Source organism: Pithys albifrons, chromosome 2, assembly GCF_047495875.1.
Source record: "Pithys albifrons albifrons isolate INPA30051 chromosome 2, PitAlb_v1, whole genome shotgun sequence".
Classification (NCBI taxonomy): Eukaryota; Metazoa; Chordata; class Aves; order Passeriformes; family Thamnophilidae; genus Pithys; species Pithys albifrons.
In genome coordinates this window covers 35818266-35843161 of record NC_092459.1, presented here as the reverse complement: position 1 = coordinate 35843161, position 24896 = coordinate 35818266, and the positions used below count along the sequence as shown (strand labels likewise).

The 24896-nt window shown below is 41.7% G+C and overlaps 1 protein-coding gene across 1 annotated transcript; it reads left to right on the top strand.

Moving 5' to 3' along the window:
• Window positions 1-2561: 2561 nt before the first annotated feature.
• RRAGD (Ras related GTP binding D) lies at window positions 2562-22634 on the top strand. The gene is made up of 7 exons (XM_071548742.1): window positions 2562-2880; window positions 9929-10224; window positions 10625-10824; window positions 11783-11897; window positions 17893-18035; window positions 20141-20289; window positions 22109-22634. Exons 1-7 carry the CDS (start codon window positions 2733-2735, stop codon window positions 22258-22260), a joined length of 1203 nt encoding a protein of 400 aa, XP_071404843.1. The 5' UTR covers window positions 2562-2732; the 3' UTR covers window positions 22261-22634.
• Window positions 22635-24896: the final 2262 nt, after the last annotated feature.

Below are 24896 nucleotides of genomic sequence, written 5' to 3'. Positions count from 1 at the left end.
AACTAGCCCTCACTTTGGAGTTTCTACACCCTGATTTAGTATTTTAATGTATTCAAATTATTCTCTCTCTCACTGGTGATGTTTCATAGTTCTTTGCATAAGGGAAACCCAATACAGACAGTCAGAATTCTGGACAACACCCTCTTCCCATATTTGGCCTTGAAAACTAACAGCCCTTTTCGCACAGATGTGGTCAAATGGTGTGTGAGATAGATAGTTCTTCATTACAGACATGGAAACGCTCCTCCTCTTTCCATTAGGAGTTTTCAGCAGATTGATTCCTCCTAGAGCTATCCCAAGACACAATGCTGAAAACATGACTAGTAAAAAAATTCTTCTCCAAACCTAGGTCCTAATTCCTTGTAAGGGATTTAACTTTGAAACGTTTCCCATAATCTTTTAGTACACTATTAATCTGTTCAAGCAAAACTTCTGAGCAGGTTGATAAGTTAAGAATAAAAGCAGGCATTTCAGTAAAATTGTATATGGGTAGATTTGTCATGATGTGGAATAGAAGAGGGGGATATCTCCCTTCCTGGACAAAAAGTATGCCTCCCTTATCTCTAGTATAGTAGTGTAGCCTGGAAGGCCTTCTGATAAGACTGTCATGCAGCATGAAGGTGGGAAAATAATCAGCTACAGGAAATGCATGGAGACTTCAAACATAAGTCCAACCATTACACTGAATGCAAGGAGGGGGAACAGCACAAGAGGAACTAGTAAAAGAGAAACAGGAAAAATTGCTGCTGGTGAGTCAGGAACTCAGCTGTTAGTAACCACAACAGGCAGCGTGGGATGACAGCCAGGGGCTAACACACACTCAGGTACTTAGACTGGTACAAGACCACAAGAACAGCAGTAGAAATTTCTGAGAATCAGAGAATCATAGAATCGATTTGGTTGGAAAAGACCTCTGAGATCATCAAGTCCAACCCTTGGTCCAACTCCAGTCTGTTTACCAGATCATGGCACTCAGTGCCACATCCAGTGTCACGTTAAAAACCTCCAGGGATGGTGAATCCATCACCTCTCTGGGCAGGCCATTCCAATGCCTGATTACTCTCTCTGTAAAGAATTTCTTTCTGATATCCAACTTTAATTTCCCCTGGCAGAGCTTGAGCCCGTGCCCCCTTGTCCTATTGCTGACTGCCTGGGAGAAGGGGCCTGGCTGAAGGGCAGAAGGTCAGTCTTCATGAAGCAGGCAACACCATGCACCTTGCTCTGTCAGGGGTGTCAAAATCCCATCATCTTTCAAAATTTCACTACTATGGCTTTCTTTAGTGTTCCTTATTAACTAAGTCATTATTTCTAAAATAATCTCCCTCACCCATACTGCAAATATGTTACCACCTATCATCAGTGCCTGGCTTAACCCTTTGTGCCTGCCCATGCAATGACACAGTCGGCATGGAAGGAGAGCAGGGCAGGCAGTGAACAGTGCTGCTGGCATCATTTGGGCCTGGAGCAGGCATGGCAGGTGGGTGAGCTGAGCAGCACAAGGGTCCTGCCTGGGTCCCACAGTCTCCCACATGCTGATGGCATGTAGGGGTGATTCAGGAGAGTCCTGAGAGACTGTTTTTGGGCTCTGTGTGAGGTGAGGCTGCAGGACATGACCAAGAAGAGGAGGCTCAGAGATGACCTTACCACTCTCTACACCCTCAGTTCAGGAAAGATATTGAGGTGCTGGAATGGGTCCAGAGAAGAGCAACAAGGCTGGTGAAGGGACTGGAGCACAAGTCCTATGGGGAGAGGCTGAGGGAGCTGGGGTTGTTCAGCCTGGAGAAGAGAAGGCTTAGAGGTGACCTCATCATTGTCTATAACTACCTGAAGGGAAGTTCTAGCCAGGTGGGGGTCGGTCTCTTCTCCCAGGCACTCAGCAATAGGACAAGGGGGCACGGGCTCAAGCTCTGCCAGGGGAAATTTAAGTTGGATATCAGAAAACTGCCTGAAAGGAAGTTGGAGCCAGGTGGGGGTTGGCCACTTCTCCCAGACAACCAAGCAACATGAGACAACATGGCCTCAAGCTGCACCAGGATAGGTTTAGACAGGACATTAGGAAGAATTTCTTCACCGAAAGAGTGACTGGACATTGGATGGACTACCAGGGGAGATGGTGGAGTCACTGAACTTGGAGGTGTTTGAGGAAATGCTGGATGTGGCACTTTGTGCCATGATCTAGTTGGCATGGTGGTGTTCGGTCATAGGTTGGACTCGATGATCTCAAAGGTCTTTTCTAACCTAATTGGGTATGTGATTCTGAGCACTCCGAGGAAGGCTGTCAGTAACAGACACGCCAGCTGTCATCCCGGTGCCGCTGCCTGGCACACCCGGCCCCTCGCTCCCCCGCGCCGCTCCCACGGCTGACTCTCGGGACAGCAGAGCCGGGGCAGGCGGCGGCGGCCCCCGCAGGGCCCGGAGCCCTCCGGCGAGCCCCGCAGCGCCCGGCTGTGCCCGGCAGGGCGCGGTGCCGGCGGCGGGGCCCGGCTCTGACGCGGGCCCGGGCGGCGCGGAGGCCCCGGCGGCCGTGACCGGGCGCGTCAGGTGACGCGGGTCACGCCGCGTCCCCGCCCGCCCCGCCGGCAGCTGCGCCGCGCTCCGCCAGCGCCGTGCGGGGGAAGGTGCGGAGCGGCGGGCGCGGCGCCAGCGCGGGACCTGCGCCCCCCGCGCCCCCCGCGCCCCGAGCCCGCCCGCAGGCACAGGGCCCGCGCAGCGCCGCGGGGAGCGCGGCCGGCATGAGCCAGGTGCCCAGGAAGCTGCCGGAGGAGGAAGAGGGCGACGAGGAGGAGGAAGAGGAGGACGAGATCGTGGGCTTGGCGGGTTACGCCGACGGGGCCGAGTCCTTCTCGGACGGGGACGCGGAGAGCGGCGGCGATGAGGCGTGTGAGTGCCGCCCGCGGCGGCCGCAGCGGCCTCGGCACCGGGGGCGGGGGCGGCTGCGGCGGGGCCGTGCGGGGCCGGGGCAGCGCCGGGCTCGGGTGGCCGAGGGGCAGCCCCTCCACCAGGGCGGGTGTGGGGCCAGGCGGGGCGGGCGCCGAGGTGAGGCCGGGACGGGGCCAGCGGCGGGAGGTGAGGTTTGGCTGCCCGCGGATGTGGGTCAGGGAGAAGGCGAGGCTCCCCGCGGTCTGGGACGCGGTGAGGGGAACCAGGGGTAGCGGTGCGGGTCTGGAGGGAGGGCGGGCCCGGCTGGGGACGGGGGTGCGCGGTGAGAGGCGGGCGGAGCGGGGATGCTGCGGAGGTGACCGTGGGAAGGGCCGGAGCGGGGACAGGGCGCTCCTGGGATCAGGGAGAGTAGAGAACTCTGAGGTGGGAGCAGCGCAGGGGCTGACAGGGAGCAGGAGGCGTTGGGAAGGAGGGAGGAGGGAAAAGGAGTGCAGGCAGAGTGTGTGTGTAATCTCCCTTCAGCATTCTCCATGTCTGGGGTGCGAGTTATTAGTTATTAGAGGCCACAGCCTGCTGATGTGCCAGGGAGGTGGGGGGCTGGGTGTCAGGCTATAAAAGGTAGGGGCCACACGCAGTTCTGTGTCCGGGGCTGCTCCGCAGCTGTGAGTGTCACTCCCACAGTGGCAGGCTCTGCGAAATGTCCCGTGTCCGTCTGTCTGAGCACGTTACTCGCTGCGTATCTGTGTCAGTGTGGATGGTGATGCTGAGAAGGACAGGCTTACCAGGAAAAGCAGCCTCATTCAGCAGAAAAAGGAAATGCCAGCTCAGAGCCTGTTGCTTTCATTCAGAGCCTGAATTCAGTCTTCTGAGACATATTTCACAAAGGAGCTTGGAGAGCTCTCAGTATCTCAGGGTGAAAAAAAGAATTGTGTTCTTATAAGAGTATAATAAGAGGCCACGTGTTTTAAGTCTCCTTTGATATTAGTGTGCAGAACCCTTCTTAAAGGCCCAGTCCTACAGGCTACCATGGGAGGTGCTGCATTGACTAATACAATTTTGGGAAATTTGGAGGAAGGTCAGTGCTCTCAATATAAGCCTGCATGGTTAAAAGCTGTGGAAATGCTGGAATGGAAGAGCTGCAGCTAAGACTAAACAAAGTCTTACTTGAATGCGCTAAACAATTGCCTTCGTTTTGATGCAAAGAGAATATATTTTAATGTGTTTCTTTAGTGCTAAACTTAGTATTTTCTGTAGAGAAATAATCCATAATCTGATCTCAGATGAATTTACTTGGATATTTTTCAGTAGGAACTTTGTGAGGCTGCGAAAAATGTCAATTGCTTCTTCATAGTAACACCAGAAACAAACAGAAACTTACCAGAAACAAACCTGAATAGCAGGAAAAGACAGTCTATGCAGAGACGCTTTTTGCACAGCATTAAAACAAATTCCATTTTAGTAGTCCAGATTCCCTTGTTTTTTGTTTCATTTTGAATTCTCTGGAGAAGGAGGCACAGAGCATCTGAAATGGAAGGGGTTGTGGTCTGTGTTTTGTGTGACACTGGGCTGCAGGGCAAGAGGCTTTCCTTTTCCCAGTTTCTGTCTTCTCTCTTCCTGGATCTGTATGGCAAGTAGTCTAAAATTCAGTGTTACAGCCTCCACTTTTCTACAAGGAAAGAATGGAAAGGGCAGTAGAAGTCGAACAGCTTCAATGCATGGCTATTGAAAGTGAAGCGAGAGGCCAGGCTTAAAAGTAAAATCATAATTTCTTCTTGTAAGCATGAGGGAGATTTCAAAACTTCATATTGGTCATCTCTCAGCCCATACTTGATACCTGTCTCCAGTCTAAATGCTGAAACCATGACTCTTGTCCTTCTGTTATTTTTCCTTTACACACAGAGTCATGTTCAGAGACCTTAAAGCACTAAACTTTACATAAAGCCAAGTCGTATTTTTCACAGATGCAATTAAAAAGTATTTAGGAGTGGAGAAGCCCTCTGCAGAGTATCTAAGGGAGTAGCTTTAAGACATAGCATTGCAGAGTGCCACACTTGTGGCAGTGTGGAACCAGGTCTTCTGGTTCTGAGTCTTTCCTTAGCCACAGGAATTTCCTTCCACCAGGCATTTCTGCAATGTGTATGAACCTCCAGTAGCTGAACAACCTTCTTCATTGCATATAAGCTTTTTCTGTTAACTCTTTAGGCTCAGGCCATCAGTGTTCAAGATGTTCGTTGTATGTATTTTCTAAGGCTATTGTCTTAACAGCACTCCAAAGTGCTGCAAATATCACAGCCACAGGAGTACTGAAAATACTACAAGATCAATGGGCTTGAAGGTGAGAGTGGAAAGTTTGGGACCATTAGATCTTCTTTACACAAAAATGATTAAAACTTAAAAATAGTATAACTGCATTAGTGGGCAAAAAATAATCATTATTAGCTGCATTAGCTGAAAACAAGACTTAGAGGCTTGTTACCTTGTGGTTGGTAACATGAGCACAATAATTCCTTTTGGCTTCATGTCACTTGAACAGAAGAGCTGTGATGCTTTATTTGGATGTTTGAAAGCTGGTGAGATCTACAAAGACACCTTTGAAGGCAACATCCCGTCACATATGCCTGCAAAGCACTGATAGTTATCTGCTTTGACAATTAATTGCAATTGTTCTGGAATTGAGAATGGGCTTCAAAAACTATTTTAGTTATCAATATATATTTCTAATAGTATAAAGGAGATGTTAAAGTATTCATTGTGTACTGTGCATCTTGGTGAGACAGGTCAGGACTAAGGGCAGTTCTCAACTCCTCGGAGCTGTGCTCCTCTGCATGTTGCAGTGCATACAAAACACACTCCATAAACAAGGACACAACTGCAGTTCACAGAAGTTTTGTAAGGAATTGAATGCTTCTCTGTGGGGCAAGTGCTTTAGGGTTTGTTGAATTTAATTTGTGAATACTTCAAAGGATACGGCCTCTAAGCAGCATGGCTTCTGTTCTTTATGGCTGCTTAGAAGAGCTGAAATATGGAGGGCTATTGATAGGCATTAGAGACTGTAACTTTACAACATTTACTCTTTGCAAAAGTGAATGAAGTAGGAAATGTGTTGTATCTCACAATAGGGAAAATTAACTTTCCTGTTACAGAATAGAGAAGAGTTTAGTGTTCCTCTTGGGCATATTATGATCTCACTCAGTAGCCTACTCTGGGAAGTTGCAGTGATACATCTGCTGGCATTTCTGTGGCAAATTAAAAAAGGAGTTGTCATGTACTCCTGCAGAGGAATGTGGGCAGGCAACACAGCATCCAATTCCTTTACATATAAGGTAATCTCTTAACTCTCTCTGAGAGGGAAGTGCTGTAGAAGCCTTGCTATCTAGTCAGGTTTAGATGATACTCTTACATTTCCCCATCTCTGAACTGGCAGGATTTCAAAAGCTGAATAACAGTCTTACTAGCAGAAGAGCTGGTTTTCATTCTTCTCATAGGTATCTCTGTTTGCACTTGCAACTGTATTTTTTTAGTATGGCTTTAATAGAAAGAAATTTCTGTCTAGTAGGCATTACAGTCCATAAAAATATAACAGCCTGGAGTAATTTAGTACAACAGCAATGTAAAACCCCAAGTTATTTCAATTTCTTCTTTAGATACATGCGAGTTTTTAGCCTGTTTCTTGAAGGAAAGGGTTATGTAGGTAAGCCTGTCTTCTGGTTGTCTCATCATTGGTCAGAACCTTGGAAACAGCTGTCCACCTTCAACCAAATTTGAATGGCAGGTGTCTCAAAGATTATTAAGTTCCCACAAGTCTGAGGAAAACTGGCATTCAGAAAGAGGGGAAACCTAAATGAATGTCTTCATAAGGATGGGCGAGCAAATTTGTGTGTTCTCCGTGGCAGCAGCCAGCAAAGTGGTGTACTCAGTCTGGCCAACCAGCATGTGTTGAGCTCTGGATCAGCCACAGCGTGTCATATCTGTTATTTGGAGGATATGTCATAAGACATACGGGAGGAAGTTGGTGTTATTGTGGTGGGGAGGGAAGGGGACACAAAGTACAAATCCATAGTAAATTACACTGTGTAAGTTCTGTTGCCTACCGAGCAAACGGGAGAGGTTTTTTGAAACATGCAATAAAACCTCAACCAGAAGTCTGTTCATTATTTGCTTTTATAAAGTCCATGTAGAGCTTTGAATACGTTATTTTCCCTTCTAATGGACAAGATGCAGATTGCACAATATGTGGGTATACACACACTAATGAAATTGCAATTATGCATTTGTCAGCTGTGGAAAACTTGTGCGTTAAACAACAGAGTGGGATGGAGGAGACACCATCAGATCTTGTACCTTTTGTTTGCTTTCTTGACAAAACTGTACCCCCAAAACATAAAATATCGTTACTTCCTCCTAGGGCAGATGTTTATTATTTCTCCATAGGTGCAAAGTATTGCAGGTGCATGTTTCTCGCAGCCACAGGAGACCATCACTGTTCAGGTTGAGAGGAGGAGCAGAGCAGCATGTAGACTGCTGTTGATTACTTCCTAAATTTGTTGGTGGATCAGCAGAAGTTGGCCATTGCTGTGTTTGGAGGATGGGATTCTTACGGAGTTACCTGTCGCTGTTCTTCGTGAAGGAGTTTCACCTGTGCCTTGCTCCTGCCTGGCAGTGTTTCATGTGTGGTAATTGACAAGACCACAGTAAGTGGCAATACCTGCCAGGGCATTTCAAATGTGTTTGAAATGGACAGGACCCACTGACAATGAGTTGTAAACTCCTGTCAGTCACTGGTGACACCAGTCCACACCAAGTGGCACAACTGCTCACAATCCAGTAGATGGTGCCAGGGGATATTTTATGCCAAAACCTCCACTTTGAGAAGTCCTAATTCTCTGTAACTGAAGTTCAGGAAGCACAAACAAACCTGGACAAGGTTCTGTGCCCTCCTGGCAGGCATTTTCTGCTCTTGTGTTTCCTAAAGTTGTGAATGAGGCTTGAGGGAGGCAAGACGATGGATATGGTCACCACCCCGGGTGTGAAATATGCTCCTAGGCAAAGGATTCCTTTAAGCTTTCCATGTTTTTCATGTAGCCCATAAGGCTACAAAGTTAGTTGACAGGTTCAAATTGTTGTTGCTGAGGTTTCTTGTTTTGGATTTTCATACTTTAGGAGTAAAGCTGATCACTTACCATATGCAGGCCATAGACAGGAATGATGCATGTGAATAAATATGTACCAGTTTTCTGCAATTCAAAATTTACCCCGGCAGAAAAGGAGAAAGAAATGCAATTAAGTTGTGCTGTGAAGTATGTTGAATACCTGTAGTGCAGTGGGTGGGAGAAGGTCTGCCTGAGAGCAGATGTGTTTAGCCTGTTGTGTGATCAGTATTTTAAACCAGACCCCTATGTACTCTGAGCCATACTCTGTGGATTTAGCACTGACAACTCAGTTTTTTGGATTGCTTGTGTTTGACACTGCAGACAGAGTATTACAGAAGTGTTTGAAAGCTTTTTACATCTAAGGACAGTGCTGTTTTTACCTCAGCACCAAAGGAGATTTCAAAGTTATAGACCAAGTGCAGCAATTTGGAGTGCTGTAACTGTTTTGCTTAGAGATACCTGAAGCTAAAGTTGGTGTGTCTACATGTATGGATAGCTATATATTCATAGAATCATAGAATTGATTGGGTTGGAAAAGACCTCCGAGATCATCTAGTCCAACCCTTGGTCCAACTCCAGTCCATTTACCAGATCATGGCACTCAGTGCCACATCCAATCTGCGTTTAAAAACCTCCAGGGAAGGTGAATCCACCACCTCTCTGGGCAGCCCATTCCAATGCCTGATTACTCTCTCTGGAAAGAATTTTTTTCTGATCTCCAACCTAAAGCTCCCCTGGTAGAGCTTGAGCCCATGCCCCCTTGTCCTATTGCTGAGTGCCTGGGAGAAGAGACCAACCCCCACCTGGCTAGAACTTCCCTTCAGGTAGTTCTAGACAGTGATGAGGTCACCTCTGAGCCTCCTCTTCTCCAGGCTAAACAACCCCAGCTCCCTCAGCCTCTCCCCATAGGACTTGTGCTCCAGTCCCTTCACCAGCCTTGTTGCTCTTCTCTGGACCCGTTCCAGTTCCTGAACTGAGGGGCCCAGAACTGAACACAGTACTCAAGGTGTGAGCTCACCAATGCAGAGTACAGGGGGAAAATCACTTCATGTCCTTAGAGATACAACAGCAGAGTTTACTCCTGTAACTGGCTTTATTCTAATACAACTGCTTCAGCACCACAAAAGATAGTACTAGTTTTAAACTCGTGTAGGTAACAATGAAATCACTGTGCTCCCAGGCCTTTGTTTTGAAAATAGGCAGATGACATGCTGTAATCTTACTTATTGGATAACAAACCTTTACAGATAGTAACACAAATTATTCAGCAGTGGGTGAAATCCTAAGCACCTTAAAAAAGGGCTCCTCATGAGCTCAGTACTGTGTTTTAGGTTCCAGCACAGAAGAACATAGAAGAATTGTGTGCCTGCTGAGTTGTTCTCTTCTTGTAACTCCTTGGATGTGTGATTTTATTTATTTATTTATTGCTTGATTGATTCTAGAGGAAAGAAGCCCTCTGGTCCCCTTAGGAATATCATACAGAGGTACCTAACACAATCTTATACCTTTCTTGCAGCAGTGTGGTGTAGCTATCAGTTGACAAGGGTATTTGTTATAAGATAATATTCTTGTACAGAATATATGTGGGATAGTGTTAATTAGAGTAAAATTAGGTATTTTAGGATATCTGTGTGTGAGAACACACATACAAATGGAGCAATCAAGCCTTCTGCAGTCTCTGTCTTAAAGGTGAGAAGATTTTCTGATAGTATAGTCTGAGGGGCAAATAATTCAAGTTAAAATGCCTATAGCAGTGCTCTCGAGGCTTAAAAATTGGTAACATTTGCATAAATCCAAGTGAAAATGTCATGAAAGTAAATGTCAAATGCATGTTTTGTGGCAGTTACTAATTACATGGCCATATTATATTACTTTTCTTCTTGTGTGATTTTTTTCAGTTTTGGATTTCAATGATCCCTTCAGTACTGAAGTTAAGCCAAGAATCCTGCTCATGGGGTTGAGAAGAAGTGGAAAGTCTTCCATTCAGAAAGTTGTCTTTCACAAAATGTCACCGAATGAGACACTCTTCTTGGAAAGCACAAACAAGATCTGCAGAGAGGATGTTTCCAACAGCTCCTTTGTCAACTTTCAGATATGGGATTTTCCTGGGCAAATTGACTTCTTTGATCCTACGTTTGATTATGAGATGATTTTCAGAGGCACTGGAGCACTAATATTTGTTATTGATTCTCAGGTAAAAAAATAAGGGGCTTTAAGCTACTTGGCTCTTTTCTTCCTTCAGCAATAGACAAATGGGTTGGAAAGCATAGATTTTTTCAAAGCAAATAAATAATCTACACATTAAAAGAAGTCATTAAAATTTGACAAGCTGCTTGGCTATTTTTAATATCTCTCTGCAGTATGTTCAGAAGTTAACTAATTTACTTTACATCTCAAGGTTCTTGCTTAGATTCCTAAGTGCTGACAGCATGATATTGGTGCACGTGCTTGATGTAGGCACTGGCTCCTACTTAAACAAAGTAAAAAAAAATTAGGCTGTTGTTGAGCTGTAGCATTATCTAAAAGTAAGTATCATAAAATATATATATCGTAAGATCTTTCCTAAGTTGTAGCTCTTCTGTTTCCTTCATTAGGATGATTATATGGAAGCATTAGCTCGGCTGCATCTTACTGTGACCAGAGCCTATAAAGTAAATCCAGAGATCAACTTTGAGATCTTTATCCATAAAGTGGATGGTTTATCTGATGATCATAAGATTGAAACACAGAGAGATATTCACCAGAGGGCAAATGATGACCTTGGAGATGCTGGATTGGAGAAGATTCACCTCAGGTGAGAAAAGCTGCTGTGCTGAGAATCCTAGAGAGGAGAGCAGCTTATTTGACAAGTTACCATTTTCTATTCTCTTGAAGTAGCAGGCAACAAGCTTTTGATATAAGGAGGAAAGGGATAATCAGAGATACTACATTTGACCAGAGGCAAAATATTTTATTTCTAATGGCTGTCTCGGAGGGAAAGATGGAGAGATGTGCTTAAAAACAGATGACAACTATGCCAGAGTCCTGACAGTTTTTGCTGCAGCTGCTGTCTTGAAATAAGATGCTCCAGACAGTAGAGTATATATGCCACTACATCACTACATCACTTTTGCCTTCTTCGAAACCTGATCCCCTCCCCATCACTGACCCTCCCTGCTGCAGGCTCCTTGGAGCCACTGGGCAGATATGTTCTGTATCTTTGCCTTATGTCTGCTGGTAAAGACATTACTGTAACAGAGAGTGAAAAATAGTGAACTTCTGCTGACTGGGAACTAGAGGACATCAAGTTGTCCTGGCTTTCTTAGCACTTTAAAGCCAAGTACAAACATACTAAAAAGAGAGACCTGCTCCATGAACATGCCGGCTCTTTAGAGTTCCTAACTACTCGACTGCATCACTGCATTGATAAACGGGTCCACAACTTTCAAAAAGTACATCACAATAGACACACTCAGTAATAGTCCTCTTCTTCAGTTTGAGAAGTGTTTTTTGTGAGAATACCAAGGTTGGAGTTGCACCATGAAATTCCACATCCAGGTCTAGTTTTTCAGTGTTTAGGGTTTGGAGGGTTTTTTTGGTATAGAGATGGAAGTCCTGTGCTTCAATCATAACATGACTTTTGATCACAGTGGGTAATTGCATAAGTGTAGGCACTTACTGTTTGACAATAGTTCATTTCACTCATATTATGAAAGGTACATCATGTTCACAGTATGTGGCTAAAAGGAAAATGTGGTGACATTTTTTTCCAGCTTTTATCTGACAAGCATATATGATCATTCTATATTTGAAGCATTTAGCAAAGTGGTACAGAAACTGATTCCACAGCTCCCAACACTGGAAAACCTGCTTAACATCTTTATATCAGTAAGTACTTACTATATACTTTGTCTGTAGATCTGGCTATGTCCAACATGCATGTTCAGATAGTCTGTTCACTGCCTTCTGAGAGATCAATCATGAGCTGTGTGAACTCAGAGAAATTAGCAGAACTTAGCTGAAATACACCTACATGCAGCTTTGCCTCACCTCCCTGTCTTATTAACAGTGTTGCTGAGCTGCTGAGATACAGTATTTCCTGAATCACATAAAGTGGTTTAACAGCCATCTTTGCTGCTGGTACATTAATCTGAATGTTGCAAAGGTCTGTGCTGCATGTGTTTGTTTAACTTGTACTTAAAATTTGTATGGATAAATTCTTACAGGAGCACAGCCTGGTCTGACCTCATATGAAGAGCTGTCTGTAGTGCTTCCTAGAATGAATTCTACTTTGTAGAAGAAGAAATCTTCTAATGTCTTGAAATTTTTAGAGGTGGAGTCCACCACTGTTTCCACAGTTATTCTGATTGCCAGTTAGGGAGCTTTGTACATCTAGTGGCTTGTTACCAGTGTGGGGGCAATGGGCTGCTCCACTCTTCTGTATGTCTGATCCCTTCCTTTCCTTTGTATTGGTTCTGACACCTGTTCCCTCATGGAGTCACTATGACACACACTAATGCACTCTTTAATTAGTTAAAAGCAGGTCATGGAGGAATCCAACAAACTCTTGTTTTGGCACAAGGTAAGAGATGGGAGCATGTGACAAGGAGCAAAGGGTAACATAGTGAGTAGGTTGTGAAAAGGGAAACTCCCTGTTTTAGTGGTCGTTAAATCAGGTCATAGTGGCTCCTAAAACTGCACTCTCTCAACAGTATTCTAATTTTGCACCTTGCACCTAGCATTAATTTCTCAAGCTGCAATTTCCAAAAAGGTATTTAGTTGTGTCTTTTTGTGATTTTGACATACTGAAATTATTTAATGTCATTCAACAGCCTGTAAGACAAAATTAGACTTCACAGTTTCTCAGTGTAGAGTGTGAACATGGAGAAAGAGAGAGAAGTGTTGGATGTGAAAGGCAGAGCTAGGATTAGAGGAAGATCTCTCCAAAACTTATTCTCTTACTATTAAGCAACAAATTACACTGTTTCATAATCAATGGTTTCTTACAAAGATCTATTTCTACCCAAACAGCTAGACTGTATACCAATTGTCATGCAGTCTCAAACTCCACTTAGAACAGAAACGTAATGAAAGAATGATAACAGTTTGGGAGCAGTTAGACACTGAATATGCTACACAGTCTCTACGAGACAATTGTTTCAATGATAGTCCTCCAGAGTCACCCCAGTCACTCATATTGCGAGTGGGTTCTCTGGAGGGGGTCTCCTCACTGTTTGGAGTTGGTGAAGAGTTTGTATGAAATCACCAAATAAATTGATCACAAGGTGTTTCCTGAGTGACTGATGACAGTTGCTCATATGTCTGAAACACCCAGCTCCAAACATACCTAGAATATCAAGTATAATTTGTAAGGAAGACCAAGTATTTGGAATGAATGGAAAGTCCCCAAAAGTGAGAGAGTTGTGCTGTTTCCCACTTCAGTATGGGAAGGAGTCTCAGGCTATTTCGTAGCTCCAGGTGTGTCCGTGACCTAGAGCCAGGTGTAGCTGCATCACTATGTCCTCATGCTTTGCTGTCTTTTTATAACAATCTTCTGTCTGTGGACAGAGAGACTCAGAATGACTATTTGCAACCACAGAAAGACTAAACATCCTTCTCCAGCACAGAGTTAGTTAGCGGGTGCCTCTTTACCTTAGCAACTTAGTAACAACAGATCTTGCACTGGATTTCAGTCATGCCTTACCTCAGGAAGCCAGTGTGCTGGATATCAAAGTGTGGGTGTATTCCTGCTCTACTTTCACTTTAGCAGCAGTATTCATGAGGATGTACTTTCCTTTATGTCTTGGGGACTTCCAACACAAAGAGCTGACGATTACAGAAATAGATCTGCGATCATGCAAGTTCACTGCAAGTTTTTGCCTAAATTTATAATGCCTCAGTGTGTGAGCTTGTATGTTCGAGGAACCATCAGTGTGACAATAGTGCTTCAGTAACTGCTTGTAAGTCATCAAATAATAGTAGGTCTGGCAATCAAAATCCACATAAATCTTACCTGACTAGCACACTTAGCAGTTTTATATAGAAGGATGCCTGTTTCTTAATTATCATGGCATTACCAAGCAATCAAGTTGTGTGACATGGGAACATGGATTTTAATTTTAGGATTGTTTAGTTTGTTTTGAGGGATAGTAAAAAGTATGTGTTTAAAACAAACAATTAATTATTATGGTAAAAACAAAATTATGTTCAGTTCTGTTCATTTAATGATTTAAATTTTGTAATCAGTAAATTTAAATGAAGTACTTCAAATAAATTCATGACATCTGCTGATTGCTGTAAGGCCTGTTTAAATAACTGTCCAAAATTCACTTCTAACTGTATGTCACTGGAGATATCCTCTTGAGTTCTTTTAAGAATTGCTTTTTAGGGCCAAATTCTGGCTTACTCTTCATAGTTTCAAGAAAGAAAAGGATAGGCCTGTTTACCTAACCTAAGAATTGAAGTAATACAACCAATTTTACTGAACCCATTCTATTTAAAGAGTAGAAACTGTCTTCTACATCATCACACACAGTACAGTTGAGAAACATGGTTTGAATCTCAACTACCTCATGGTTTTTACCTATCTAAAATAAAATCTCATATATTCATTGCAGATTTTTCACAATGACTTTCTTGGTTCAGATTAACCATGGAATACTCTTAGATCAATTCAGTGTTTGATAGAGCTTCTAGAACATGTTGTATCTTCTCTGCAGACTGTAGTTGTGTGTCAGAGAAAACTAGAGCTTATTCTGACCCTGTTCTCATTGACATCAGTGGCAGCCTTTCATTCAGCTACATAAGACCACTGTTAGTCTTTTTTTCTTTAAAAAGGAACTCACCTGCTCTAGTAACAGAAACAGTTAATTTCTTATTGTCATTTTCCCTGACCAAGCATTAATGATGTAATGTCTCTTTGAACAGTACTTTTTATCACCTTTTCATGTTTTTTAATAATGTATCATTATTGTTTATACAATTTCTGGTTTGTTTTTTTTTCCCCTCCAGTGATTTCCTCACAAAACTTCTGGCAAATCCTTTGCTTCTTTTGGTTACAGTTATACTAAAAACCCTGCCTAATGAGGTATATGAAGTCATGTGGTTACTACTCCTGGCAGTCCATTCTACTTTTTCACAGAGGTTTCTGTTACTATACCAAGTTCTGTAGAGGCAAATATGTGCAGTTTTTCCGCAGGTCCTACCATGATGGATTAGTTTCACAATTGAAAATAAGCATGGTTTTAAGAGACTAAATTCTGCCCTTACTAGCAGCTATAACTGCTAGCATGACAGACATCTCAAAATTAAAACTTTTTGCACTATCACTGCAAGTACAGGCAGGCTGCAGCAGCTGGAGTTCTGAGATGAAAAAATCACTTCTAATTGCTAATTATATTGTCACTGGCATCTTAATAATTTAAAGTACATCTTTACCTTGCAGTTGAAATTGTCATTGTATCCCTCTTTGTATAATACAAAATTTTGTCTTTGACACTACAGGGTTCATGTTCCAACTTCTGTTTGAAATTATTTTCAAATATGTATTTTTGGCAATGAATTACAGCTATGTACTTATGTGATGTTTCAAGTGAATCTTGGGATTAATCTTATTTGACAGTTGAACTATGTGAGAGTCATAGAATCATAGAATCGATTGAGTTGGAAAAGACCTCTGAGATCATCAAGTCCAACCCTTGGTCCAGCTCCAGTCCATTTACCAGATCATGGCACTCAGTGCCATGTCCAATCTCAGTTTAAAAACCTCCAGGGATGGTGAATCCACCACCTCTCTGGGCAGGCTATTCCAATGTCTGATTTCTCTCTCTGGAAAGAATTTTTTTCTGATCTCCAACTTAAATTTCCCCTGGCAGAGCTTGAGCCTGTGCCCCCTTGTCCTATTGCTGAGTGTCTGGGAGAGAGACCAACCCCCACCTGGCTAGAACTTCCCTTCAGGTAGTTCTAGATAGTGATGAGGTCACCTCTGAGCCTCCTGAGAACTACCATGTGTGGCCAGAATAACCCACATAAATATGCATACTTTTTTGTTCTTTGTCCTCAAAGAACATAGATTCATAGAGCCACGTGGGCGAAAGGGGACCTTTAGAGCTCAGCTGCTGCTCAGTCAGGCCAGTTAGAGAACGGTGCTCATGGCTGGGTCCAGTTCAGCTTTGTGTATCTCAAGAGTGGGAACTCTTCACACTGTCACGTCAGCATGCTCCCAGTCCTTTACCACGCTTACTTTTTGGTCTTGTATCAAGAATTGCAGCCTGTGCCTTTGGCCTCTAGCCCTGCAACACTGTAGCTTTGACAAGAATTTCCCTCTGTCTTTCCAGCACCCTTATAGTATGTATTCGTAGATAGCAGTGAGTCGTCTATTCTTCAGGTTGAACAAATCCAGTTCTCTTGAGTCTTTCCTTATACATCCTGTGTTTCAGCCATCTACCTAAAGTTTGTTTTGACTATTTTTTATTAATGACTTCCTGAAATGTGCCACTCACAGGGTCTTTTCTATAATGAATGCAAGAAATTCACCTGTATATTGTGTTATTATTAATGGATGTTTCCAGCCTTAGCTCTGTGTGTGACGGTGGAAGAAGGAAGCCTCTTTAAGAAGAAAATGCCCAAAATACTGCTGGGTATTGCTCAACAGCATACATAGTGTTGGAAATTTTTCTGCCTATTTCAGGAAATACAGAAAGCAGGAGAATCACTTGAGTCTCTTAACTGTGAGCTAAATAGTTGACTTAGAACAGAAAGGAGAAAAAAGGAAAAGTTCTGTAACTACAAAGGAAGCTGAAACTATTAAAACTTCTAAAGGATTTTCAGTGTGATTTTTGGTAGTTACAAAACTGCTGTGGCAGCAGTCCCAAACCATGTTAAAAAGGGAAGCCCATATATGGAGACAATTCCGTTTGATGGAGAAAGTTGCTTGTCTTCCTGTCTAGGTGGATTCTGAAGTGTATTTTATAGTGATACTGGGAAATTGTCCTTTTTTTCATGATGGAACAGCTGCCCAGGTGTAATCCCTTAATATCAGCAAGCAAGGCTACTGTTTCAGTTAATCAGTACACATTTTTTTCCGGGAAGCAGAGGCTTATGTCGGTTGACCTTATCTGCACAAAGAGTACAAGCTAGCATTGCTGGCAAGCCTCTCAGAGCTGTGAATACGATACATCTCCAGGAGGGAGAGAGTCTTAATCAGCTTCGCAGAATGTCAGCAGCATAGCTGTCATCACTTTAACAAGCCTAAGCATTATAAATACGACTGTAACCACCAATGCTACGTGAAACCTGAAATACTATCAAAATACTGGTCTTTCTCTTGTGATCCTAAAAGGTGTTCTACAGAACCAGACAGCAGAACAGCTACAGACCTCAATGTAAAAATTTATTTCCTTGAGAACTTTGTTCCTGAACACTACTGCCTTTTTTGTCCATCAGCTTTTTCTTTCCTTTGTTTCTACCTTCTTATATGTCCAGCTAGAAGCACTTTAAATTGCAGCTCACTTTTTATGTCCATTGATGCAATCAAAAACCCAAAAGCTTAAACTTCAAAGATTTTTTTCCCCACCCCTGCATTTTCAACTGAAAATATAAATGTAATCTCTTCAGGTGTGTTCTAGAGAAGGGAAGTTTGGGAGTTACCTTGGCATTGTCTGGTCAGAGGCAGAAACTGTTAGAAGGCCTGTGAGCATTATGGTTTGCCACAAATATGATGGTGCTTTATGTACAGTTCCTTCAAAATGAGCTTGATTGCAGTTTAACTCCTACTTCTTTAGCCTAGGTTTTTGTGTAATAGGTAAGTAAGGGAACAAAAAAGCTTGGTGTTAATTGAAAGACTTGGCTTCCACTATTTGTCTTTTTTTCTTCTCTTAAATAGAATTCTGGGATTGAAAAAGCATTTTTATTTGATGTAGTCAGTAAGATCTATATTGCAACGGACAGCACTCCAGTGGACATGCAAACTTATGAGCTCTGCTGTGATATGATAGATGTTGTGATTGACATTTCTTGTATATATGGGTAAGTAAATTGTGAATATATTCCATAAAACTGTGTATCTAGAATCTGAATAGCCTCAATATTAAGGTGATGTGGGTATAAACAATAATGTCTAATTTGTCAGGAGAGGGGAGAAGCAGAAAACAAAGTGCAAGGCCTCTAAAGTACAGATTCCCTCCCAGCAACAAGCACAGCTCCCTTCTCAGCCTTTTTTGTGAACATCTTCTTTCTGTGCTAATAATTTTACTTGGAAGAAGAAGTGGGAAGAAACTTATCTAAAATAAAAGAAAACATTATCTTTTTGTTCCCCAGGGACAAAGTCAACAGAAGGATGCTTCCTGTTTTAAAAGATGGGGTGCCATATTTAGTTTTAATATCCAGTGGCCTCTAATGGCCCCAGAGTGTTCCTTCGCTCTTCCTTCAGTTCTCTGTCCTCTTTTCCCTACATGACCTTTCTGGGTTTTTTTTCCATTTTCTCCTTCTAATACATTAGCAACTGGAGATCTCTTGGATGTCATGTTCATCTTCTTGCAAATTATATTTTAAATGGCTTGGCTCTTGGTCAGATGCACTGCCAGAATTCCTGGGAAAGGCAAAGGCACATTGAGTATAGTATAGCATGGCCAAACTTCACGAACGAAGATTTGGGCAGGGCTCTCCCCACGTGGGTGTGCTCTCCAGCCTGCACAGTGGATTTTTTAGGTGAGGCACAGCGTGCGCAGAACTGGCCCCACCGTTTAAGTCCTGAGGTCCATCTGCCACGGCCGAGTGAGCTTGGACAGTGACAGTGAAGTCCTCGGGACTGTCACAGCACCCGGCACTAACCGGGGCTGACCCTGCTGAGCATCCGAGATGTGACAGGATGGGATGGCAGGGAGGCATTGAACTGCCAGGGGACGGTCCCCACTGAGACTTGAACTCATGACCTTCAGCACATTAAGTATTAGTGCCTTAAGCTGCGTACACTTGGATGCCCAAGCACAGCATGCTTAGAGTGTGGTGGGCTTTGGTAGCTTTGCATTTGTATCCATTGATAGGCTTCCTGCACTCTTGGACAAGATGCAAGGGAGAGACCTGGTGCAGATGTGCAATAAGCATCAGAACTTCAGAAGAACAACAAATTGTTGAATACCTTTCTAAAATTTCTGAAGTCTGCATATTCTACTGTGTGTTTCAGATTTTGGAGTAGTCACTTCAGTAACTGTATAAGAACTTGTGTTTTACAGAGGTATAAAATAAAGGATGCTGATTTTTTATAGGAAAAAGATGCTACTGTGTAGTTCAAAAGCCTGTGCATTTAATAATTATCTGTACAACACCACTTGTGGACCTCTTTATTACAAAATGTCATGCCACCACTGTCTTTGTGTAGCCATTTAGCATTTATCACCAGAAATCTGCTTGCCATTTTTTTTAGCTACAGACTAAAGACATCATATTACAATTCATTTCTTGTCCTCTCTTCCTGGGACATCTGTGGAACTTACCACCTTAATGTATTATTGTTTTGGGAGGTTAGTGATAACTGTCCATTTAACAGTATCTGTGTGTGCATTCAAGAATGAGGGTAAAATTGCAAGGTACGAAAACTGACACAATGATCATTGTGACACATCATCTGTGAAGGGGAAATCTCTTCTCATGATATGATGTTGCAAAAGCCAGCATCTCATGAACAAAGTCTCATGTCTTAAACTATCAGTCAGCTGCCACCACTCAAGCAAGGTTTCTGGTTTTGGAATTATCAGTACAGACTCCCTGTTTCACATGTTTTACGTAAGTCATAATATAGTGCATTGATTTAAAAAAAGCCAGAACAACGGTGTGGCAAATGGTTGGTAACTAACAGAGAAAAAATAAGGCTCCAGTTCAGGCGCTTTGAAATTGAACAGTCTGATTCTAGCCCCAGATCTCAGATTTGGCATATGATTGGATAAATGATTTAATCTCTTTGTCTTATTAGTTTACAAAGTATATAGTTTGAAGAAGAGTCTTACTGAAAGGTTAAAATGAAAATTTCATAAAGCTAGAGATTATCTGGTGAAAAAAACAATGTAGAAGTTCTTTTGTTAGTTTGTCTGATAGCTCATCTTTGTTTCTTTCTTTGTTTGAATATTGCTCTTTAGGCTTAAAGATGATGGCACTGGAACTCCTTATGACAAAGAATCAATGGCAATCATAAAACTGAATAATACAACTGTACTTTATTTAAAAGAGGTGACAAAATTCCTTGCTCTTGTTTGTTTCGTCAGAGAAGAAAGTTTTGAGAGAAAAGGTATTTTTCCCGTTTTTAGTAATGCATTACTTTTTCCTTATATTAGGAAGTTAATGAATAACTGTGGCTGTTATTAGCTGATAACACTCTCTAGCTGTATCATAAATATTAAAGGTAAGTACAGCCTGATAAAGTTTACATAATATATTTAAAGACATGAAGTAGTTGTGCTGACATTATGATGAAATCATAAATATTTGACAACCTTCTGATACAAAATCATTTGAAAGTTTACATCTAGTACACTCAAGTTTCCATCTGCTATAATAAAATGTGTCAGTTTCTCTTGGCTGACATTGATTTGTATCTGTTGACAGCAGCATACACATTCAAAAGAGTTTGGATGCCATAACCACAGAAAAATTATTGAAACTGATAGAAAGAAACATGTTCTTTTTTTTTCTTACATCTGAAAGGAAGCTTTTGAAAAGTTGCATGTTTAGGGCCTAGGCATCTTTCATATTTTGCAGTTAAAGTATATAAAATTTCACAATTATCTTTCTGACACTGGTCAAGGTGAATACTGAAAGCTTGGTTCATGATCTCTCTGCTCACTGGCATGAAGTTCCCTGAGTTGCTGGTCTAGTGAAATGCCCCAAGACCAGAACTCAGCAGTAGAAGAATGAGCCATCATCTGGCCTTGTGTTCCCATCTTGTGGTATTAATTCACCAGTCAGTGTTGGTGTGTTTGAGAATGCAACACTTATACCATGTTTGCTGGGCTGTTTGACAGGCTATTGAGCTTTTCACAGAACTTCAGCTGGTCAAATGTCTCATTCATACCTGCACAGCCTTTTATTACAAACAAATGTGGGATGTGGTCACTTCCTGTTGCAAGCATAAGAAGTGTTACTTCCACATACCTACTAACAGCACTGTTTCAGAAAAGACACCCATTAGGGATTGTTCAAAACTGCATCAGGTTATTGTGTCTACATAGTTGGGACACTTTGTAGCTTGCACTCTTTAACAGTACAGTTCTATTGTAGTGGAGATTAGCTTTTCATGCCTGTTGACTTCTACATAATATTTTGTTTGGGAGAGGGAAAATAATTCCTGGGGAAAAAATCCCAAAGTGTAACATGATGGATTTTAACCACTTAAAATGCCTATCATCTCATGTTAAGAAAATTAAAGTGGAAAACACTGCAGTATTTGAGATAAGAAAGCTTATGGCATTAACAGTGAATGAGGTCATGAGCTCAGTACCAAAATTCTGAAATTGTATTGTGGTATTACACAATTGTAGTATGTGGTAAGTCTTCCCATTGACTACCAAGATGGCTTTACAGCTTTTCTGTGGGATCACACTGAGCCCACTCACCTGGTAATGTTATCTGCCCATTATGTATGTGTATAATCTAACAGCATGTCTGTTGTGTTATTTTTCAATTACAAAGTAAGATGAAGTATAGTCAGCTGAGATTTGGTAATATTTCTATCAAGTATCCATTGCATAGCTTATGTATGGTCAAAAAATGAAAATTCTTTGATTGCTAGATGCTACTTACTTTTGTCACAGTTATTCTGTAAAGCAGATTTCCAAAATGACACCTTATTTTATGAAATATTTCAGTTTTTCTTCTAGTACACTGAGCACTTCTTCAAAGCCCTCTATTAAGTTAAAGCTCTGTTATTTGCCAATGAATTTCTATTTGTTTTCTCTTAAAACTAGTATTATTTAATATCAGACATTTTTACTGAATATGACCTCCAGAGGGAGAGTATGGTATTTCACTAAATGTATAATATAAGCAATTTTTTCATTACCTAATTTGTATGAATGTATTTAATGTCTAACACATTTCTGTCTTTGTAGGATTAATAGACTACAATTTCCATTGTTTTCGAAAAGCCATACAAGAAGTATTTGAAGTAAGAATGAAAGTAGTAAGATCTCGAAAACATCAAAGCCACATGCAAAAAAATAAAAGACCCACTCCCAATGGGACACCAAGAATGCCACTGTAACTGCGATTTTCTGGCAATGTGGCAAGCAAAGTTTTCAGGAAGTTGATGTGACTTCTGCATCTCATTGCACTGAGTGAAGAGGAAAACAAATGGAACTTATGTATTATATGAATTTTCCCTGAACGTTCAGAAAGCACTGTTTAAATATTTTTATCCAATCAGTTTTTTTTCATATAGTGAGCACTTTGAGCAAAATGTTGTGTATATAAACATTGAGGTGAACACTTGTAAGAATTTTCTTAATATATGCTGTAAACCTTTTTCATGCCATATTAAGAAAAAACAGCTGTGACAGAAATACTGGGTACATAATTTGCACTTTTTCATGTTTTCCTTGTGTAGTTGGACTTTGATAAACTTAGTTTTTATGGTGATTTTGATGCATGGTGTCAGGTAAAATGTATGGTGTAGTTTATTTACCTGCTACAATCAATTGGTTAGTAAACAAGTAAGAAAACTTGGTACAATGCCTTTTAAAATTTGTGACAGCTAATACCTAACATTGATACAGATCTAATTTCATATATTTTTCAATTTGTAAACTGAAGAGTAATTTTGAAGTATTACAGCAATAAGCACCTTACCAGGGATCATAACTGGTAGGTAAAGATTAGCTTTTATAAAACAGGCTTTTGGCCAAATTTCATCTGGAGTTCTGCATAACACTGGTCATGCCCTCTCTTGGGTCTGTTTTTATTATTTACCTCAGCATATACCACTAAAATACCTTTCTATAAAGACAATTGTTTTGTAAAATGGCTCTATGTTGCACTGGTATTTTCATAAGGCTTCAGACAAGTGTGTTGTATCTGTAAGTTGAAGTTACATTGCTAAGTTTGTCTTGAGAGCCTGCACATGTACAGTTAGCACAGTGGAGAATCTGTATGTATTTCCACCCTGACCTTTTGATGTAATGATAAGAAGTCATAAAGGTGTGAGCACTGGGTTCTGATTCCCTCTAACAGGCGTACATCTGTGACTGAAATCCAGAAGAGACCATTAAATGAGGACTGGACAATATATCTGCTGTAGTAATCAGCATACATCAGTTCTTTTTATTTTAATATTGAATATGGGCAGATTAACCACAGGACTGGCCAGGACAGCAGAGCACTCTCAAACATAAAAAGAAGCAACACTTGCTTTCCAAGTTCCAGTGTTTTTGTTTAATTAGTGATACAAAATTATAGCTTCTAATTGGAGGAGCAACTCTGCTTTTAGCAAACCTGCTGCAAACCAGTTGCAGTCCATGGTGGTGTTGGCAGCTCTTGGGAGTGGGAAGAACTTGACCTGAATGGAGGCAGTTTTCGGTACACCAGAAACAGGTAAGGGGAGATGTATCTGTTATGGTTTGAGCCAAAACTACCACAATATCTTATTCATAACAAACCATCCGCCAGCTGATGTGGCTCTGGAGACGGTGACGAAGGTCAAATTTGAAGGTTTTTCTCTTAGCCAAGCTGAGGCATCATGCTGCATATCTGTCAGTGAGTTAAGAGCCCCTAGAGTTTGCTGGTGAACAAGGAAGTGTTTAAGCTGTGGTAAGGAAGTCTAAGCTGTGATTTGGATGGAGAGAGAGAGTTGCTGTAGGCTATATATGGGCACATCTGGAAGCTCGAGTACCATACTGAATACACAATTTGGGAGAGCCAGTTGGCATGAATGCAAAGGCTTTCCACACAAATGTCTGCCAAGAGAGAGACTGGTAATTTCCAAACCCCTTTACCACTGCTTGGTTCACATGGCTTTGCTTTTGGGGAACAAATTGGCCCTTTGGGCAAGAGTCTATTGAATATATGTGAAGTTCTTAGAAAAAGATTCTAGTCAGTAGTTCCATCAAGACTCTCTTGATAAGTAATGCAGTTCTAGGTGCTCAAAAAGATAAGAAACATTGATAATAATGAAAACTACTGGTCCTGGTGCCAGTGTGTAAGACAGTAGCTGTAGACAAACCAGAATGTTTCAAAACTACAGAGTCCAAATTCCTTTTGGTACTGTCACCACTTGTCACCTCAGTTGAGAGCAGCTCTTCTGACCAGCCCTTCAGTTAGAGTAATGCAAAGCTGTTACTCAGAGTTCACCAAAGCAATAGTGGGTAAGACCCACCTTTTGGCAGCTTTCCAGTCCATAGGACTTCCATTGAAGGGCTGCCTAATTCCTGGTCACCCATTTGTCTCATTCTGTTGAGATACACCATTGGGTCGTAATCTCTGTCCTTCTCCCTTCATTCCTTCAGGTATAGGTGGCTGGGTGGGACTACAAACACCTACCAGGCTGGGCCAGACGTCTTGGTTTTTTGTTTTGGTTTGGTTTTTTCCCCTTTGCAAACAAAGTATCTCATAATGGCTTTTGTATGGATCATAACTGAATGTAGCTTCTATATATTTGGCCTGAGTTCTAAGTAGTAATGCATAGTCTTGTATTACAGATTATCAACTTATTTAAGACAGTGAAGTTAGATTTTGTAGTCCTTTCTAGAACTTGGAATAGACTATGTTGCATAATGTAGTGAAGATGATGTTAGGTAATGTATAAAATTTCTAATTGGATATTATGAGAGTAACCATAATTTTTATCAGATTACTTATGTTTCAAATATAAAATTGAATGCTAAAAATGCATTAGTTTTACTATTT

Bases quoted from the DNA above. Each gene is read 5' to 3' on its own strand.
- RRAGD (XM_071548742.1), top strand. From the start codon at position 2,733: ATGAGCCAGGTGCCCAGGAAGCTGCCGGAGGAGGAAGAGGGCGACGAG. The intron at 2,881-9,928 runs GTGAGTGCCGCC...GATTTTTTTCAG, and splicing joins GAGCGGCGGCGATGAGGCGT to TTTTGGATTTCAATGATCCC. The intron at 10,825-11,782 runs GTGAGAAAAGCT...ATTTTTTTCCAG, and splicing joins TTGGAGAAGATTCACCTCAG to CTTTTATCTGACAAGCATAT.